This window comes from Leptonychotes weddellii, chromosome 16 (assembly GCF_054177405.1).
Source record: "Leptonychotes weddellii isolate Sample4059 chromosome 16, ASM5417740v2, whole genome shotgun sequence".
NCBI classification, from domain to species: domain Eukaryota; kingdom Metazoa; phylum Chordata; class Mammalia; order Carnivora; family Phocidae; genus Leptonychotes; species Leptonychotes weddellii.
Window position 1 is genome coordinate 48,096,575 of NC_138384.1, and position 20,318 is coordinate 48,116,892.

General features: G+C 55.9%; 2 protein-coding genes and 1 long non-coding RNA gene across 5 annotated transcripts in view; 2 read left to right on the top strand and 1 right to left on the bottom strand.

Annotated features, from left to right (window-relative positions):
* Positions 1-6: 6 nt before the first annotated feature.
* LOC145717627 (uncharacterized) lies at positions 7-10,046 on the bottom strand. Its single transcript, XR_014140971.1, has 3 exons — positions 9,975-10,046; positions 9,276-9,391; positions 7-707 (listed from the first exon to the last, which is right to left on the bottom strand). It is a non-coding gene; the product is annotated as an uncharacterized LOC145717627 (long non-coding RNA).
* Positions 6,953-14,174, top strand: MYADM (myeloid associated differentiation marker). 3 transcript variants are annotated; one of them, XM_081807290.1, is made up of 3 exons: positions 6,953-7,109; positions 10,271-10,346; positions 11,733-14,174. In XM_081807290.1, exon 3 carries the CDS (start codon positions 11,735-11,737, stop codon positions 12,701-12,703), a length of 969 nt encoding a protein of 322 aa, XP_081663416.1. In that variant the 5' UTR covers positions 6,953-7,109; positions 10,271-10,346; positions 11,733-11,734; the 3' UTR covers positions 12,704-14,174. The 3 variants fall into 3 exon arrangements, with proteins under 3 accessions (XP_081663416.1, XP_081663414.1, XP_081663417.1); XM_081807288.1 differs by lacking the exon at positions 6,953-7,109 and adding an exon at positions 8,333-8,409; XM_081807291.1 differs by lacking the exon at positions 6,953-7,109 and adding an exon at positions 8,425-8,443.
* Positions 14,175-17,532: 3,358 nt separating this feature from the next.
* PRKCG (protein kinase C gamma) overlaps positions 17,533-20,318 on the top strand; it is a 14,650-nt gene continuing 11,864 nt past the window's right edge. Inside the window, exons 1-3 of the mRNA XM_081807927.1 lie at positions 17,533-17,921; positions 18,599-18,630; positions 19,596-19,682. Coding sequence (XP_081664053.1) covers positions 17,752-17,921; positions 18,599-18,630; positions 19,596-19,682 — 289 coding nt within the window. The 5' untranslated portion in view covers positions 17,533-17,751. The remainder of the gene's footprint in view (positions 17,922-18,598; positions 18,631-19,595; positions 19,683-20,318) is intronic.

A 20,318-nucleotide genomic window follows, 5' to 3' on the forward strand; every position in this document is an offset into this window, starting at 1 on the left:
CAATATGTGACTAGTACAGAGATGTACAGAAGTTGGTGAATCTGAGAGGAAATACAGGAAGCAAACATGACAGGACTTGGGGGTGTCCTGGATGTAGGGGCTGAGATGATCAGTGATGACTTAGCATTCTGGCTTCTGCAACTGGATGAGGGCTGGCGATACTCACCGGTGGTATGTGCTGTGTGCTGCACTGGGAACGACAAGGTTTTGGAGGAAAGGTCTTCTGTTCATTGTAGATGTGTTGAGTTTGGACTTCTGTGTCATCCAAGGGGAGGCACGGGGGCACCTGGAAACACACATCTGGAGTGCACAGATCTGGGTTGCAGTCTATTCCTATGAGTTGTAGTCTATTCCTATCAGTAGTTTTCCCCAATTTCTCTCCTCTGTAATAGAAGGTTTATCTGGACATATGTCTCCCCAGCTGAAGACTAGATTCCCCCAGTCTCCTTTATAGCTCTGCGTGGTCATGCAGCTAAGTTCTGGACAATGGGATGTGTGCAATTTCAGGATTACACCCTCGAAAAGAAGGAAGAATGCCAGCCTCTCCCTGTTCCCCTCTTCCTGCTGGAGGCAATGCCAACAGAGTGGTATGATCTGGATCACATGCTGGATCCCAGACAGAAGCCCTTGTTGAAGCAACAAGAGAGAATGGTTCCTCGAGATGGTGGAGGTATCATATCAACCCTGGATTGCTAACTCTTGGGCTGCTAGAAGAAAGAGAAATATATCATTATCTTGCCTAGGTCTGTATTGTCTAATATGGCAGCCATTGGCCACATGGGCCTATTGAACATTGGAAACGTGGCTAGTGTCATATGTTGAAATTTTTGATATATTGGATTAAATATGTTGTTAAGATTAACCCTTTCCTTCTATTTCATTTTAATGTGGCTACTAGAAAATTTAAAATTGCACACATGGCTCACATTATTGTTTTTATTGGTCAGCCCTTGTTTCAGCCACTGATATCTTGCCTTTGCTCAGCTAGCATCTTCACTAGTACATGCGTTGTTTACCCATTGGTGCCACCCGAAGTCTGGTGTGTATGGGATCCCCTAGCAAGAGTGGGTCACGAGAAGAGCAGGGGCTCAGGAAGAGTTTTGAGGAACTCTAGTATTCAAAGGAGCATGAGCTTACAAAGGAGTCAGAGAAGGAGCCCAAAGAGGCAAAAGGAAAACCAGGAGAATGATGTGCCACGTAATCCTAGAGGACAGTGTTTCAGGTTGGAAGGAGATACCAACAGCATCAGTTATCCATATTAGTTTGCTGGGGCGGGGGGGAGAGGGTCCATAAGAAAGTACCATGGACTGGGTGATATAGAAATTTACAGAATTTACAAAAATAAACAGAAATTCATTTCCTCACAGTTGTGCAAGTTAGAAACCCCAGATCAATGTGCGATTGTTTTTTTTCTGAAGTTCCTCTCCTTGGCTTGTAGACTGCCATCTTTTCTGCGTCTTCACATGGTCACAGCGTGGTTATACCCAATGCCACTGAACTGTACACTTAAAGATGATCTAAAAGGTAAATTTTATGTTACGTGCACTTTTACCACAATTAAATATAACTATCATTTTTTGAAAAGTCAGTGAAAGATTCTTTGAGTGGGAGATACTGACTATCCAAAAAGAAGATGAATAGTAATAGCAATAGCAAGGGTATGAGGAGAAGGATGTATTTAAAAATCACGAAGCGGGGCGCCTGGGTGGCTCAGTCGTTAAGTGTCTGCCTTCGGCTTAGGTCATGGTCCCAGGGTCCTGGGATCGAGCCCCGCATCGGGCTCCCTGCTCCGCGGGGAGCCTGCTTCTCCCTCTCCCACTCCCCCTGCTAGTGTTCCCCCTCTCAATGTGTCTCTCTCTGTCAAATAAATAAAATCTTTAAATAAATAAATAAATAAATAAATAAAAATAAAAATCACGAAGCTAAGAAGGATTGGCATGAGGTAAAAAGAACAACTCTGTACTTGTTAGAGGAAGGTAGTCCTGGAAATAGAGTCAGGTCTGTGGTTTTAGGAGACTGGGGGACTTCCCAGATGACGTTTTCTATCATCTCTCAAATAAAGGAGGCAGGTCATAGGCTGAGAATGGGAGGGGGGAGGGCTGGAGGCAGAAAGTGTGTCCGAGATTGAAGAGGATAAAAATAGTGCACTGGTCACCATGGAAACGAGGGTGAGTTGACCAGGTGATAGCAGTGGGACTGTGGGCAATGTTGAGAGCTCATGGAGGGTTCGGCCACCACATATTCACGGTGGAAACATTCGGCACTGTAAGGTGACTTTCTTCAGTAACGCTCAGTTGCTTAGGGATAAGCTTGGAAAAACAAAACGAAACCTGATCGATGGGCTAGTTCTTCTCCAAGACTGGGGCCTTACAAATACAGAAGGGCAGGGGCGCCTGGGTGGCTCAGTTGGTTAAGCGTCCAACTCTTGATTTCAGCTCAGGTCATGATCTCAGGGTCGTGAGATTGAGCCCCATGTGGGGCTCTGAACTCAGCGGGGAGTCTCCTTGAGATTCTCTCCCTCTCCCTCTGCCCTTCCCCGCCTTTCTAAAATAAATAAATAAATAAATAAATCGTAACAAAACAAAACAAAGACAGAAGGGCAAAGGAGTGTTAGATGCCTAACATGACAAGAGTATTATTGAAATGATGGACCCTGGAATCATACCCAAAGGAAAGAGAGGGTGGGCAGATGCGGGTTCATATCAAGTTAAGAAAAGGTCATGGTGGAAAAAAAAAAAAGAAAAGGTCATGGTGGGGGCTGCTGAGAAAGCAAGGCAGAAGGAGGAATGGTTGAGGTCAAAGGGGCGTGGAAAACTGAGCAGATGATGGAGTGGAGAGCACCATCAACGCTGCATCTCCTCTAGGTGCCTCCCAAAGGCCTTCCCATCATGTGGAAAATAGAAACACGATGATATTTTTACAGCTCATTGAGGTAAACAGATAAGCCTGCCATAGACAGAGGCAATCAGGCCACTCTGAGGGCTGAGGAAATCAATGTCCCCCAGCCCACCTATGACCTGCTCATGGCACATCGATTGGGAAGCTCTTTAGAGAATGTCAGAAAACCATGTGGAAAATGAGGGCAAGTGACCGGGAGGTCAGTAGATGTGACAAAAAGGTGGTATGGCCAGAGAACAGGCTGGGGGGTGGGCGTACTTTGTTTCTCTCTCTCTTTTTTTTAAGATTTTATTTATTTGAGAGAGAGAGAGCATGGGGGGCAGGAAGAAGGGCAGAGGGAGAGAGAGAAGCAGACTCCCCACTGTGCAGGGAGCCCTATGTGGGGCTCCATCCTGGGACCCCGGGATCATGACCTGAGCTGAAGGCAGATGCTTAACCAACTGAGCCACTCAGGTGCTCCAGGGGTGTATTTGTTTCATTGAAGGCAAGAGAAGAACACTTAAAGAAGTTGCTTTGGGGTGCCTGACTGCCTCAGTGGGTACAGCCTGTGATTCTCGATCTCAAGGTTGTGAGTTCAAGCCCATTAGCATAAACTCTCTCTTAGCATCAACTCTAACGTTGAGTGTAGAGCCCACTTAAAAAAAAAAAAAAGAATGAGGAGGAGAAGAAGAAGGAGGAGGAGGAGGAGGAGAAGAAGGAGGAGGAGAAGAAGAAGAAGGAGAAGAAGAAGAGGCTGAAGTTGCTTTGATAGGGGAATTTGATTTGCTGATTGTGGAATACTTCCAAAGGACTTAAAGCAAGGGTTTCTGAGGACTTGAGCAGGGAGGAGCTGGAGCAGGGTAGTGGTGACTGAGAGCCAGCATCTAGGAGTCTCCCGCCTGTATGGTGCTGGAGTCATGGGTTTCCATCATCTCAAGAAACCCAACCTCTCTGGGGAAAACTGAGATCTGGACGCACAGGACCCTAATGCCCCTCGTTCTTCCCCACTTCCACGAGGTTCACAGCTGGGTATACGGGACACCAGCAGGGTAACTCCAATTGCAGCTGCTATTCCAGGTGCGATCTCCCTGCTGGATGAAATCAACCCAGCCCATGGCATCTAGAATGGCCAATCCATTTAACTCTATCACAATAGACAGAGGAACTAGATGCAGTTTGCTTTCATTAGGGATGGTGTAGTAGCTAAATAGTAGCCCCAGAGATATGTCCACATCCAAATCTCTGGAACCTATAAATGCTGTCTTATTTAGGAAAAGGGTCTTTGCTGATGTGATGATGAACTTAGGGATCTTGCGGAGAGGAGATCATCCTGGGTTATGGTAAATGTCCTAATATCCTAATAAGGGGTGGATGGGAATATTTGAGACAGACTGAAGAGGAGAAGAGAAGGTGCATAACAACAGGGGGTAGACACCTGAGTGATGAGGCCACAAGACAAGGAACCCACAGTTACAAGAAGCTGGAAGAAGCAAGGAACCCATTCTTCCTTAGAGCCTTCAGAGTAAGTGAGGCCCTGCTGATAATTCGATTTCAGATTTCTGGCCTCCAGGATGGCGAGAGAATAAATTTCTGTGTTCTGAATCACCGGGATTGTGACAATTGTTACTGCAGCCCGAGAACAGTAACACAGGTAAACAGCAATATTGTCTTACCTTCCCCTGGGGTTACACTAATTCTCTGACTATTTTTTAAGATACTTGAACCACATATATGATCTAATGCTGATAACACCTGAAAAGATAAGACCTGAAAAGCAGGACGGAGCAGATAGATATACTGTATGTCTTATTAAGACACACACATGCCAGGGCGCCTGGGTGGCTCAGTTGGTTAAGCGACTGCCTTTGGCTCAGGTCATGATCCTGGAGTCCCGGGATCGAGTCCCGCATCGGGCTCCCTGCTTGGCGGGGAGTCTGCTTCTCCCTCTGACCCTCCCCCTCTCATGCTCTCTCTCTCTCTCTCTCATTCTCGCTCTCAAATAAATAAATAAAAATCTTAAAAAAAAAAAAGAATACACATTTTAAAAAAAAAAAAGACACACACATGCCAGAGCATGGGAGATAAACACCATGAAAATCGGGGAGCCTGTCGCCTCAAGGAAGTTACCTGAGAATCAGGTAGTCTGAGGACAGTGGGAATATCCCATTCAGATGAAGTTACTGCATCTCGAGCCCTTTGCCACTAACAAATGAGATAAAATCTCCACGAGAGGAGGTATTCCTTAGCCTGCTTTATGCTCACTCATAAATATTTGTTGATGAATGAATGCAAGTTTCAGATGGACCTGGAGTATGTATGGAAAGATCCATGTGATATTGATGGAACAGAGCTCCCTAAAACCCTTGAAATTCCTTTTTTTTTTAAATATTTTATTTATTTATTTGTCAGATAGAGAGAGAAACAGAGAGCACAAGCACGGGGAGCAGCAGAGGGAGAAGCAGACTCCCCGCTGAGCAGGGAGCCCGATGCGGGACTCAATCCCAGGCCCCTGGGATCATGACCTGAGCTGAAGGCAGACGCTCAACCGACTGAGCCACCCAGGCATTCCCAACCCTTGTAATTCCTGAGTGGTTGGGGTGAGAGGAGAATCTTTTATTCAATATAAGCCCCTTTCAATCCTACCTGAGTTTATGCTAATGAGATGAGTCACGGGGAGCCCCTAGGTGGCTCAGGATGGGGGCTGACTGCCAGAGAAACCAATCCTGTGATTGGAAGGTTGGAATTTTCAGCCCTATCCCCTGACCTCCCTGGAGGAGATTGAGCTTGATCATGGATAGCCCATGATTTAATCAACCATCCCATGTAACGGAACTTCCATAAAATTCCTAAACAGGTTGGTAAATGCATCAGGGTGCTGGGAGGTGGTATTTCTACATGGACGCTCTGCATCTCTCCTTCTATACTTTGCCCTATGTGTCTCTTCTATTTGGCTGTTCTGGAGTTGCATCCTTTGTAATAAATCAGTAATACTAAGTAAAGTGCTTTCTTGAGCAGTGCTGAGCCCCTAGCATGGTAGGTTTCCTAGGGACACCAGCCAAACACCTGGTCACCTGAGAATTATGTTGGGCTCCCACCATCATGAATTGAGCAATGACTTTTTCCTCCCTGGAATAATTAAATCTGGGTTGTTATTTGCTTTCCTTTCCTTACCCACTCCCGCCAACAGCAGCATCTGTGTACCCACTGAATGGCCCTATTCACCATCATGTTGACCCACACAATATTGCTTCTGATCAAGGAATTCCATTTATTAGGAAGTGGGTGGGCAGGCCCATGTACCCCATCACCCCAAAGCAGTGAGCTTCATAAAACAGAGGTATAGCCTGTTTGAGAGTGCATTACAGTGCCAGGTTGGAGACCACATCCTTGGTGTTGGGGGCTGTCCTACAGGATGGGCAAACACTCCGAACCAGGGGCACATGCATGGTGCCAGATTACATACCCAGGAACCCTAAGGTATCACTTCTCAAGATCACACCCGGTGACTCATTCTTTCAATATTTGCTTCCTCTTCCTGCTACCCTGAACTCTGCTGTTTTGGGCTTTTCGTGCCTAAAGAAAAACATTTCCACCAGAGAGCACAACATAGTAAATTGTGTGGGTGGAGGCTACCCCTGGACTATTTGGGGTATCTGAGTGCCGCTATGGGGGGTCAAAGAGGGTGACTGACTGGGGCAGGAAGCGGGAGAGAGATGCCTCTGCACTGGGGGCCAAGGAGGTGTCTGAGTGGAACCCGGGGACCACGCCGGAGAACCTCCAACTCGCACGGTGTCCTGACTCCTTAGGCAGGGCCGGGATGCCTGGCTCATGGAGACCCCTTCCCCTATGCAGAGCACAGAAATGACAGAGAGGGTCTGTGCCTATCCCCTTTGCGGGGGCACAAAAGTGGGCAGGCACGCTCCTCATCCCTCCCCCCCATGCCCCCCCCATACTGCCGAGCTCACCGATTCTAGGCCCCCCAGCCCCTCCCACCTCCGTAGGGCACGCAGCCTGCTAGACAGGCTCCCGGACCCCTTCCCACCACCCCACCCCGTCGCGACTCGCGCGCCTTCCACCCTAGGGCTGGGTCTCAAAGCCTCCTTAGTTGTCCTCCTGGAAGGCACCCAGCAGCGCCCCGTTAGCTCAGCGTCGCGGAGCATCCGCAGCCGCCACCAGGCCCCGCCCAGAGGCAGCCGCGAGCAAGGCCGCACCAGGGACGACTGCAGAGCGCGGTGAGTGAGCAGGGCCAGCAGGGAGGGACCCAGGCGTCCCGGTCCCCGCCCCTACCCCGGGCAGGCATCCCGACCTTCAGCTTCAGCTTGCTTCTGGACTCCGTCCCTCAGTTTCAGGGCCCCAGAGTCGCCCTAAGAAAGGACCCCGCAGCCCCTCCCTGTTGTGGGCCTCGGGCAGACCAGCGACTCGGGCCCCTCCCTTTTTGCAGAAACCAGGAATCTGAAGCCCCCTGCCTCCCAGCCCGGTCCTCATCGAGCTCCTGAGCCCCTCCCTCAATCCGGGAACCAGGAATGCAGGCCAAAAATATCTCTCCGTTCCAGACCTAGGAGGCTCCGCTTGCAACCACATCTGAGCGGATGAAAACCCAGGAGTCTGAGCTTTGATTGCTTTTTGCGCCAAGAATCTGGGCCTCCAGCCTAGGCGTCATTTGGAACCTGGGAGTCCGTGCCTCCGACTCCCACCGCCCTAGATCCAGGCGTTTTGCTATCAACAGCCCTTCCCCTGCCCCCATCGACTGTGACATCTGGGACCCAGGAGTCCCGCCCACCAATCCCTAACACCGCGAGTCCCAGTATAAATGAAGATTTGGGGACCCAGGAGTCGGGGACCTCAGCGCAGAAACCCCTTAAAGCCTAGAGATCAGCAGCCTCAACTATTTCGCCTTTCAGAGACCCAGGCGACAGAGACCCTAGCCCACAGACCCCATTAAACTGAGAGGCCTAGTCTCCCAACCGGCTGCCACCCAGATGTCCAAGATTTCATCCGTCCTGGAAGAGCGGGGCTGGAGCAGACGGGGAGGGGAGGGGGCCGGAAGGGAGAGGGAGGATTGAGTGAGGTGAGACTGGGGTGGGGGACCTGGGCTGGGGGCTCCGTCCTAAACAGACGCTAAACAGAGGGGTTGCCATGGCAACGGCCTTCTCGGGCCGCGCCTGGAGACTGCGCGAGGGCCGAGTCGGGGAGGGCAGCCCCCAGGAGCCTCCACACCGCCAGCTGTTGTGTCTTCCTGTTTTGTCACCACGGCAACAGTGACCTCAGCCCTCCACCCCCACCACTGGCTTGGCTGGGGAGGCTCGGTCCATTGTATCCGGGGAGGGGCGTGGTCTTTTCTTGGCCCCGCCTCGGGGGTGGGGCTGGGATACCCCGGCTCGGGGAGTCCCTATCTCAGCCCGAAACCCGCGCTCCCGCCGGGTCCCCGGCCCCGCCCCCGGCCCCGCCCCCGGCCGCTAACCCCACCCAGTAAGCAAACCCTTACAGTCTGCAGCTGCCGCCTCTGCTCGGCAGCAGCCGCCTGCGGGAGAGGTGAGGCTGCGGAACCCCCGGCGTGGAAGCCGCGGTCAGGATTCCTGGGTGCACAGGGTGGAAAGGGCTGGGGTCGGAAGTGTCTGACTCTCTAGAAAGACTAGGGCATGGAGCAGGAGTCGGGTTCTGGAGAGGACAGGGCTTGAGACCTGCACTCATACAGGTCATCCATCTGAAAGAGGAGGGGAACGGGAGTCCTGAATCCTGCGCGTCTGAGGGAGGAGGGGCTGGGAGTCCGGACTCCCGGGTCTGAGGGAGGAGGGGCTGGGGCTCTGAGTCCTGGGTCTGAGGGAGGAGGGGCTGGGGGCCTGGACTCCTGGGTCTGAGGGAGGAGGGGGCTGGGGGTCTGGGCTCCTGGGTTTGAGAGGGATGGGAACCCCTATGTGCTCTGGTTGAAAGGGGCTGATACCTAGTAGAAGAAGGTCTTCAGGAGGGGAGGAGCTTGGAGTTGGGAGTTTGGGTTTGGGAAAGAGAGTGGCCTTCCCCGCTCCCCACCCCTTCATTCCGGGGACAGAATTCGAACTTTGGGCCCCAGAGGCCAAAAAGCGAGGACTGGGAGGCTGGTGTCCTGGGCGGAGAGAAGCCAAGGCTGAGGCCAGCGTCCTTGGGTTGCTGAGAGTGTAGGCTGGGGTTTAGGGACGCGATTCTCAGTCTGAGTGATGGGGTGTGGTGTTTGGCGTGGAGGTGGCGAGAGGGGATGGGCGTGGCCGGGGGAGCCCGTAAGCAGCGCGGAGAAGCCGAAGCGGTGTGTCCTCTCTCCGGCTGTCTTTGGCTGTGCATTCCTGAGTTCTGATCTCAGGTGGCGGCCGGAAGCCGGGCGGAAGGAGATGGACCCCTCCCCTCCGGGTGGTCCCTGAGCTACCCACCTCCTTCCTTGAGGCACTTCTGGAGTTGTAGCTCGCGCTCTTCCTCCTTCCCTGCTTGGGACCCAGCAGTACCCGCTTTCTAGAACGCCAGAGTGTAGGCCGGTCCTGACTTCCTCCTAACGGGTTTTCAAAGGGCGTGTGGGGGGAGGAGGTGGCCGAGTCCCGCGTAGCACCTCCCAGGTGGCCCGGGAGGCCCAGCCTTCGCCCAGGGACCTGACTTCCGAGGGGTGGCGGGAGGTGTGGCTACTAATCTCTGGACTGGATTCCAACATCGCAGTTTCCCGCTTCGAGGGGGTGGGGGGGTTCCGCTGTGCAAACCCAGGGGTCCGGCTTCCTAGCCACTCGTCTCCCAGAGACCCTCTTGGGGTCCAGGCTCCCAGCCCCTGCTCTAGGGACCCAGAAGGACCCTGAAATCCAGGCTTCAGGCCTCTCGTCCTAGGTGGACCCTCCTCCCCCGAAATCCACGAGTGGGGCGGGCCCTCCCGGAGGCCCGCGCGGGGCGGAGGTCCCAGCCCCGCCCCCTCCCCCCCCCCCCCCGGTCCCGCCACATTCCAGATGGCTGGGATGACTTGAAGCCCTTATAAGGCCCGGAGACGCTGCGCCCGGCCTGGCCGTCCGCCCCCGCAGCCACCGCCCAGGGCCCTCCCGCCCGCCGGCCCCGCGGCTTTCTTGGGCTTGGGCAGGGTTAAGATCACTCACACCCACGCCGGCCCGCGGGGCGTGCACTTTTACCGGGTTCCCTCCATTCCTGCCCCCGCCGTTTGGGGACTGGGGAGGAAGAAGGGGCGGGGCTTCCCTGGGGTCACCTCCGGGACCTCTCAGGCTCGCGGCCAAATCCCCGCCCCCGCTGGGAGGGCGCCCGGGCTGCAGAGTAAGGCCGCGAGTTCTGGGCGAGCCCCCGCGTTGGGCGGGCTGGTAGCCTGGGTCCCCGCAGGGCGGAGCCGGGGCCGAGTTGGACGCTGACTCTCTCTCCCTCCCTCCTGTTTTCTGACTAGCCTTTTCCAGGTGTCGGACTTAATCCACCTCCAGAGCCGGATCTTTCTCGGTCGGGGTTCTCGGCAAAGACCGCAGGTGAGTGAGCCTGAACTCCGTGTCAGAGGGAAGAGGGGCTGGGGGCCCGGACTCCTGGGTCTGAGGGAGGAGGGAGCTTCCCACCTAGACTTTTGTGTCAGAGGGACGAACATCTGGGGACCTGGACCTGTGTACCTGGGAAAGAAGTGTGTCGAGGACCTGGGCTCCTGGGTCCTCAGGGCCTCTTGCAGGGACAGCTGGGCAAGGTTAGAGCCTGTTCTGCTGTCCTCTAGGCCCTCCTGTGCCTGATCCTGGAAGGAGGAAGTTTTATTTCCCTGCCGCTAAGAAAGGCCTTCTGAGCCTTTTAGGGGTGGCAGCTGAGAGATTAGATGTCCCAGGGCCTGAGGGAGGATTTGGACACCTGGTCCCCAAGAGGCTGGGCCCTCTATCCCTGAGGGTCTTTAGGACAAGGAGGTAGAAGTTGTAGGTTCTGGAGGGACAGAAGAAAGAAGCTGATTTCCCGGAATACAGGTGTCTGGTGAACTCAAGCCTGAGGGCCCAGAGTCCTGAGGTCTGAAGCTATGTAATCTGACGAGAGAGGCCTGGAGATTTAAGTGGAAGGGGCTGGGGCAATGGACAGTCAAGAATCTGGAGCGCTGAGTTTTTTGGAAGCTGGGGAACTTAGAGGTTGGGCTCCATGTGGGGGAGGGGCATAGGCAGGAGGAAGCTCAGTGTCCTTGGGGGCAGTAGTCCAGAACCAAATCCCAGGTGGGATTCAGATGGAGGGCACAGACCCTTGATCTCTGAGGTGGGGGATGGGCATGAGAGGGCGTGTTCCCGAAAGTTCAGACCCAGTTCCAGAGATAGGCTGGGAAGTTGGAAGCTCTGATCACATGTGGGTCCCTGAGAACGTTCCCACTTGGAGGTTGGACTCTTGAATGTCTGGAGGCTGGAAATGCAGGTGGGTGCAGGAGCCAAGGGTGCAGAGCCCCTGGTAGCCAGAGGGAGCAGGTAGAGCTCACGAAGCGGGGCCTCTCGTTCTGACCATGGTCTGGGAGGTTTTAGAGCAGAGTCCTGAGTGGCTGGGTAGCTGAGTCCCTAGGGGAATGAGGGCAGCTTTGAGTGCCCCGGGTGGGAAGAAAGATAGATGGTTTTGTAGTTGTTGGGTTGCAGAGAGAGGAAAGGAGAAAGACGGCCTAGACTCTTGGGTTCTGATACGAGAGGTAGAAAACCCGAGTCCAGAGGGAGGAGGGGGCTAGGACCTCGGTAACCAACTCATCCCCATAGGCCTGCAACTGTCCCACTTTGAAAACTGAAAAGCCTGCACCCTGGGTTTCCACCCCCAGCTAGAGTCCAGGTTACTTTGTTCCCGGAGGAGGAAGGGCTGAGGGCCTGGACTCCCACATGCGGAACCGTTGGCGGACACTTCCTTTCCCTTCTTCCCAGCCATGCCGGTGACGGTGACCCGCACGACCGTCACGACCACCATGTCGTCATCCTCAGGCCTGGGCTCCCCAGCCATCGTGGGGTCCCCTCGGGCGCTGACCCAGCCCCTGGGCCTCCTCCGCCTGCTGCAGCTGCTCTGCACCTGTGTGGCCTTCTCCCTGGTGGCCAGTGTGGGTGCTTGGACCGGGATCATGGGTAACTGGTCCATGTTCACTTGGTGCTTCTGCTTCTCTGTGACCCTCATCATCCTCGTGGTCGAGTTATGTGGGCTCCAGTCCCGCTTCCCCCTGTCCTGGAGAAACTTCCCCATCACCTATGCGTGCTACGCTGCCCTCTTCTGCCTGTCGGCCTCCATCATCTACCCCACCACCTTCGTCCAGTTCCTGTCTCACGGCCGCTCCCGGGACCACGCCATCGCCGCCACCGCCTTCTCTTGTATCGCTTGCGTGGCTTACGCCACCGAAGTGGCCTGGACCCGGGCCCGCCCCGGGGAGATCACCGGCTACATGGCCACCGTGCCCGGGCTGCTCAAGGTGCTGGAGACCTTTGTGGCCTGCATCATCTTCGCCTTCATCAGCAGCCCCTCCCTGTACCAGCACCAGCCGGCCCTGGAGTGGTGTGTGGCCGTGTACTCCATCTGCTTCATCCTGGCGGCCGTGGCCATCCTGCTGAACCTGGGCGACTGCACCAACATGCTGCCCATCTCCTTCCCCAGTTTCCTGTCGGGCCTGGCCCTGCTCTCTGTCCTTCTGTACGCCACTGCTATTGTTCTCTGGCCGCTCTACCAGTTCAGCGAGAAGCACGGTGGCCAGCCCCGTCGGTCAGGGGACGCGAGCTGTGGCGCCCGTCACACCTACTACGTGTGCGCCTGGGACTGCCGACTGGCCGTGGCCATCTTGACGGCCGTCAACCTGCTGGCTTACTTGGCTGACCTGGTGTACTCGGCCCGCCTGGTTTTCGTTAGGGTCTGAGGCTCCGACGACGGTGACGACGGGAGCTCTCAATTCCCTCTTGTCCGCAGAGGTTTCTTTCCCACGCCCTAATTTCCTCTTCCTGGCTCCCTCTCTCCTACCTTTCTCATTTCCTCCCCGATTCATCCTGCTCGTCTCCGTTCCTTTAGCTCCTGCCTCCTCTCTCCTGTTGCTCTCGCCTTTCCTTCCTGTTTTGTTGGGTTGCCCACATCCTGTTTTGCCTGTTTGCCTCTTTCTGTTTTCACCTTTTCTTTCCTACCTGTTTGTTTCTCGGCTCTATTCTGGTCCTCTTGTTTGTTTTCTCATCTGCCTGTATCCTGGCCATCTCTGTCCCGGTTTCTTTCTTCCGATTTCCTTGGGAGCTCTGAGACTTCTTTCTTCTCTGCCACCACTCCACTGTCCCCCCACCTCCAAAGGTGCTGAGCTCCACGTCCCACCCCCCTCTTTGCAGCTGTTCATACCCTGGGCCTCCCGAGGGGCCTCATTGCCAAAGCATGCCTGCCTGCCCTGGCTGTGCCTTAGTTGGTGTGTACATGTGTGTTTGTGGGGGTGGGGGTGGGTAGCTAGGGATGGGGCTCCCTTTCTCCCAGTGGAGGGCGGTGTACAGCACATGTCCCCTTTAATCTCTGGAGGCCAGTGATCTCCAATGGGCATGAGGCTTAAAGCACAGGCCTTGGGTCCCCGGGCCCTGCCCGGCCCCCAGCCTCACGTGAGATTGGCTCCAGAACTTTTGCCAGGCTTACTGACCAGAATTTTTGCCAGGCTTACTAAAATTCCACTGCCTGGAGGTCATCTTAAAGGAAGTAAAGGGTGAATGCTTTCCATCCCAAGTGCTGTCTGGGTTATCGAAAAAGTGGCTAGCAAAGAACTGCATGGTCTTAAGGACAACTGTCTGAAGTATTTATAGGGGCAGGGATGTGGCCCTCCCGCCTCTGTTAAAAACAGCATGGACTGCCTTTGCTGGGAGAAGAGGTTGGCCACTGCCAGCCTTAAAGGCAATGTGAGCCTGGGTTTGTTTGGTTGTTTTCTGTTTCTTTGTTTTTTTTTTCCTTTTCCTGGTCACGAGGGCAAAATGTACTGGGTGGCCCTCTTCTAAAAGGGAAATTTCTTTTCAACGTCTTTTTCTGGGGGGTGGTTGGGTTGGGTAGGTGGGGATTGCTGTTGCCATAGTCAGAGGAATTGAATTGCATTGCTTGAGTGTGGTACACACACACACACACACACACACACGTGTGTTTCTGCATGCTCGTTGCTTCTTGTAGCTGCTTCCTGCTTCTCCGGGACTCACACGCGTAACGTCATATATATAAATGTATAAATATATATTTTATTTTTTTTTTAATTCCCTGGAGCTTCTGATTCCCATCAGTCCCCGCTGTCAACCACAGAGGGAAGACTTGTCCGTTTCCTCACTCCCACATCCATAATGGTTTTGTTTTTTTTTTACATCACTATAAAGATAAAAGAAAAACTGTGCTTGCTTTATTGCTGGGGAGGAGGGCTCCAGGAGAGAGGGCAAGGTCCAGATTCTTGGGTCTGGTGGAAGAGGGAGCCTGGGGCCAAGAAAACTTTGGCCTTTGGATCTCCCAAATTTACTCTCTCAAGCCAGGATAACTAGTTAGGATTGAAATGGATAAGATTTGTCCCTCCTTGGAATCCAATGAGCATTTCAGAAATACAGTGTCCCCATCTGAGTGCAACGTTTCTTCCCAAAATCAACTCCTTGGATTCCCCATCTCAGTAATAGGCTCCCGAGCCTGCAAACCCAGGCTCTGGTTCTTCCCATCGGCTCTGTCAGTCGCTCACCAGACACTGTCTGTCCAGGCTCCTGACCCAGCTCAGGTATCATTTTGTTTGTTCTGAGCTAGTACCCCAGCCTCCTCCTTGACTAGTCCACCTCTTGCCCACCCTGGCCCCAGGGGGATGCTTCTAACCTCTGACACTGCCCTCCCCTGCTCAAATCCATATCTGCCTACAGGTGATACCAGGGGCCTTCAGGATCTGACGCTGCCTACATGCCCACCCTCCGCTCCATCTTACCCCCAGTTCCAAGCTCCCTGACACAACCTGTCCATAGAAGACCTTGATAAAGAGCAAACGAATTACGCCTACAATGAATATGTCCCAGAGAAGGTCCTGTTGCCTGAGGAGAGTCACAAATACATAAACAAACCCGCAAAAATCCCAGGATCATGAAACCCATTTTCTGCACTTAACACCCGCAAAAGCAATGGCAAGCGATATGTCGAGGGAGGGAGGAGGCCCCCCCGGAAGAGAAGGAAGGGCTAACGGGAATAGATAAACTCCTTCTCCAGGAGAAGCCTCCGTTTGATCTCTGCAGTGCCCACCCCGGAATTCCGACCCACACCAATGCTTGCCTCCTCCAAGGGCGTCTCGCCCCCCTCCCCTCCCCCCATCTCCCGCTGAACCCCCTCTGGAAGGGACCAGAGAGAACAGCTCTAGAGCTCGGGGGTGATATGTTGGTGATGCGGGAAAAGCAGCCAAGCAGGGCAAGGTGGGATCGATCCTAGGTCAGTTTCCAGGGCCACCCCGACCCCATATCCTTGCCCTTGGGCAGGCCGGACGCCTGGAGGTGGCTGGGAGGCAAGAGCACCCCACTTCTGAGGGGTTTGGAGAAGAGTCGGATTCCCTCACCTCCCCTTCGGCTTCGGGAAGCCTCCCCGGACCCCCAAAATTCCCGAAGAAGGTGCGGGGGGCCGGGTCCCCAGGCGCCGCCGCGGCGCCCCTCCTCTGCCTCGCGGGGCACGCCGGGAGAGGAAGTTCTCGGCCGCGTCGCCACAACAGGTGGTCCTCAGGCTCAGACTCCAAATCCCAGGGTGCATCGCACTTCGCAGCGCGGGGCGGGCCGTGGTTGCCCTTGGCAACAGAGCGGGTCTCCGGGAGCCGGGAACCGGACGCGCTCGGGAGTTGGGGGAGGGCCGGGGCGCTACTGGAGAGGGGTGGGGACGCGGGCGGAGAGACAGAGCGGAGACCGGAGCCCGGCAAGGCCGACGTTCGGAGGCACGGGGATGCACAGGGTTTTCCAGGGCCAGAGAGGGGCGTGGAGGGACGGGGAGACCCCCAGGCGCGGAGAGAGAGGTTCCTAGCCAGAAGGGTGAGAAAGGGATAAAGATGGGGGGCGGGGTGGGGGTGAGAGACACTGAGCTCAAACATCCAGAGAGACCCCCAGCGACCGCGGGAGACGCTGGCAGAGCCAGGGAGTGGGTCAGAGAGAGGGCCGGGCACGGAGGAGGAGGAAGAGGCGAGCACAGGGAGGTTCGCAGACACAGAGGCACGGGGAGAAGGAGGGCTGAGGGGTGCGGGAGACAGAGACTGACCCTCCAAGAGAAAGACACAGAGGGACGGAGACACGGAGGCCCAGAGTCACAGCCCGATGGAGAGCGACCGAGAGAGAGCCACAGAGACAAATAGAGGCGAGAAGAGGGAGAGAGTCAGGGAGACCGAAACAGGAATGTATGGGACCTCCGGCGAGAGGCCAAGGAACACTGATGAGACAGACACCACAGAAAGAGGGACACCAAGACCCAGAGAGGGTCACAGGATGGCCACAGGCATAGACGGAGACACAGAGCAAAAAACCCAGAGAAATAGAGGCAAGGGACAGGGACAGGGTCACAGAGATGGGGAGCCAGGAACACTGGACAGGGACAGAGACCGGAACACTGGACAGGGACAGAGACACAGAGATGGGGAGCCAGGAACACAGGACAGGGACAGAGACAGGGAGCCAGAAACACTGGACAGGGACAGAGACACAGAGATGGGGAGCCAGGAACACTGGACAGGGACAGAGACACAGAGATGGGGAGCCATGAACACTGGACAGGGACAGAGACACAGGACAGAGAGCCATGAACACTGGACAGGGACAGAGACACAGACGGGAACACTGGACAGGGACAGAGACACAGACGGGGAGCCAGGAACACTGGACAGGGACAGAGACACAGAGACGGGGAGCCAGGAACACTGGACAGGGACAGAGCCAGGAACACAGGACAGGGACAGAGACACAGAGACAGGAACACTGGACAGGGACAGAGACACAGACAGAGAGCCAGGAACACTGGACAGGGACAGAGACACAGAGACAGGAACACTGGACAGGGACAGAGACACAGAGACGGGGAGCCATGAACACTGGACAGGGACAGAGACACAGAGACGGAGAGCCAGGAACACTGGACAGGGACAGAGACACAGAGATGGGGAGCCAGGAACACTGGACAGGGACAGAGACACAGGACAGGGAGCCAGGAACACTGGGACAGGGACAGAGACTGAGAGCAAGAGACAATCCCAGAGGGAGACACAGACATACACATTCACCCAGGCCCAGAGAGAAATCAAGACTTGAAGAGCAGCAGAGAGAGACAGCAGGCCTCCCCGTACACCACCGGGTCCCCGGCACTGAATACAAAGTTTGTGTAATGAAGCAGAGTGACACAGTCAGAAACCCAGGGATCCGAGTGGAGTCTCAGCGGGCTCACGGGACCCACCGAGGCACCTAGTGGGGAGGAAGCCCAGCCGGGTGACAGAAGGAGGTGGGGGCAGGGCACCGCTCAGAGGATGCGCCCTCCCTCCAGCCAGCCCCCGGAGTGGGTGTGCGCACGTGTGTCGGGGGTGGGGAGGGCATTTGTCCCCAGTCTCAGGGAGGGGGGGCGCCTTTAAACTGAAACCCCGCCCCTCGGTCGTCATGGCAACGCCTCCCCCCAGCCGGGGCTCCCACATTTCAGCAGGTGCCTGAGCTGGAGCTCCCGCCGCCGCTGCCGCCGCCCTTGCCTCCGGCTCCTCGGCGCCCCTGCCCTCGGCTCTCCGCCCTGCCCGCCCGCTCCCCCTGGCGGAGCCGGCGCGCCCCGGGGTGCCGCTCCCCGCCCTGCGCTCCGCGCCTGGAGGTGCCTCGCCCCTCTCCTTCCCTCCTCGCAATCTCCCCGTGGCTCAGTGCTCTCCCGAGTCTCCGGCTCCTCGCCCTTCCACCTGTTTCCCCAGAAAGGCAGGATCCTGGTCCCTGCTACGTTCCTGGGGCCATGGCAGGCCTGGGCCCCGGCGGAGGCGATTCAGAGGGGGGACCCCGGCCCCTGTTTTGCAGAAAGGGGGCTCTGAGGCAGAAGGTGGTCCACGAAGTCAAGAGCCACAAGTTCACCGCCCGCTTCTTCAAGCAGCCAACCTTCTGCAGCCACTGCACCGACTTCATCTGGTGAGGGAAGGGGCTGGGGGCCTGAGGAGGGAGGGAACGAGGGATGGAGACTCCTGTCACCCCAGACCCCTGAGGGTTGGGGAAGGAGAGGGCTGCAGCCCTGGCTCCTGGTCCTAGGGTAGGAAGGGGCTGGGGACCCAGAACCCTGAGTCTGAGGGAGGAGGGCCTGGGGGCCCAGATTCCTGGGTCTGAGAGCGGAGGGGCTGGGGGCCTGGACTCCTGGGTCTGAGGGAGGAGGGAACTAGGGGGTCTGGACTCCTGGGCCTGAGGGAGGAGGCTGGGGGCCTGGACTCCTGGGTCTGAGGGAGGAGGGGCTGGGGGTCTGGACTTCTGGATCTGAGGGAGGAGAGGGCCTGGGGGCCAGGACTCCTGGTTCTGAGGGAGGAGGGGCTGGGGGTCTGGACTCCTGGGTCTGAGGGAGGAGGGGCTGGGGGTCTGGACTCCTGGGTCTGAGGGAGGAGGGACTGGGGGCTGGACTCCTGGGTCTGAGGGAGGAGGGGTTGGGGGCCTGGGCTCCTGCGTCTGAGAGAAGAAGAGCTGAGGACTAGAATGTCTGGGTTCTAGAACAAGAGGCAGCTGGAGTCCTGCTCACGGGGGGAGCAAGGTGCAGTAAGGCTGGCAGAGGTGGGGGACCGGGTACCCTTTTCTGCACTGACCTCTGATCCTTGATCTTGCAGGGGGATTGGAAAACAGGGCCTGCAATGTCAAGGTAAGAGCTGGGGACCCAGACTCTTGGGACCCTCAGGAGGGTGGAGGCTGGGTCCCCACAGCCCAGGAGGCTTGACACACGTGTTCTTCGGTCCCCAGAGAGGCGCGGGGGAGCCCGGGGCGGGGGGTGTGGCAGAGACACAGCCTGTGGTGGGGAGGGAGCTCTGATGGCGGGGCCACCGCGGAGGTGGTGCTGGGGGCCCCTCCCTCGGCCGGCTCCAGGTGGGGACAGATATTTGGAGAATCTGTTGCCATGGGAACAGGGAGATTTGGAAAAGGGGAGCTGAAAGGGAGGGGCTAGAGATGAGAAGTCAGAGCCCCCCCCTCAAGCTGCTGTCGCCATGACGACACCAACAGTCCTAGGCAGGGGCAGGCCGGGTGGGGTCACCAATGGGCGGGTGGGGGCCGGGCGGGGCTGGCAGTTATGGGGGGCGGGAGAGGGGGGCGAGTCCTAAAGCACCAGCTGCTACTGTTGAGAACAGAGTGAGTCAGGGAGGGGGAGGCCTGCAGCAGCCCCCAGACTCACTTCTGCCCAAGTCACTGCTCTCTCTCTTCTGTCGGAGGACATTTCTCTGTTTGCTCTCCTCCTCAGCCTGCCTCTTTCCTTGCTTTCTTGCCTCGGTGGGCTTGTGTCTGTCGATGGGATCCTGTTTTCTCTCTGTGTCCCTGTGTCTGTCTTTCTCCGTCTCTGTGTCTCCCTTTGGCTGTGTGTAGGCACTGGGGTCTCTCTGCTCTGTGATGCTCTGTGTATCTGTTTCTGTCTTTGGGTCCATCTCCTGAATTTCTGTCTCCTGGTTTCCCTTCCCCACTCCATGTTGGGGGTCTCTCCTTTGATTGTCTATTAAACTCTCTTGATTTTGGGGCCCCCCCTCTCTGGTTTTCTTTCTGTAGGGGTCTCTGTCTTTCTGATTTTCTATCCATTGGGCTCTCTCTCTGTCTCTATGTCTCTATGATTCTCACCTTCAGTCTGCAGCTTTGTGGTTCATCGACGATGCCACGAATTTGTGACCTTCGAGTGTCCAGGCGCTGGGAAGGGCCCCCAGACGGATGTGAGTGCCTGGACACCTGATTTTTTCTCTTTGGGCCGCGCCCCCGCCCTCACCCCCTCGGCGTCCGTCCCAATTTCTCCTGCTATTTTTAAGGCTGGGAGGGGAGGGGGGCTGGAGAGATAGGGGGAGCTAGTCTGGCCCAGATTCCCTGCCCTTGGCCTGGAAAGGGGAAATGAGAGGGGGCTGAGACAGGCTGGGGACACAGGTGGGGGACCGAGAAGAGGCAGGGGTGAGAGGACCAAAGAGAGCATTGGAGGGGGTGGGCTGTCATCCAGGGATCAAGATATTTAAAAAAAAAACAGAGAGTTGAGGGACAGAGAGAGAGAGACAACTATTGATGCAGGCACTGAGATAAGACAGAGAGAATCTCAGAAATGCAGAAAAAGATAGAGACCCAGACAGAGAAAGAGAGAGGAATGGAACAGAGACAGAAACCCAGGAGGGAGGAAAAGGTGAGCCACAGGGACTGAGAGAGACAGACAGAGACAAGAAACTCAGAGAAACAGGGCTGCAGAGACCCAGAGAGACAAGCTAGAATAGAAAATGGTAGATATGGAGAATGATTTCTGAGACGCGGAGAGGGAGGCCCAGGGAGACCCTTCAGTGCACACGCGCGTGCGCTCGCATGCACACACACACA

Coding starts and splice junctions, on each gene's coding strand:
- MYADM (XM_081807290.1), top strand. CDS start 11,735: ATGCCGGTGACGGTGACCCGCACGACCGTCACGACCACCATGTCGTCA.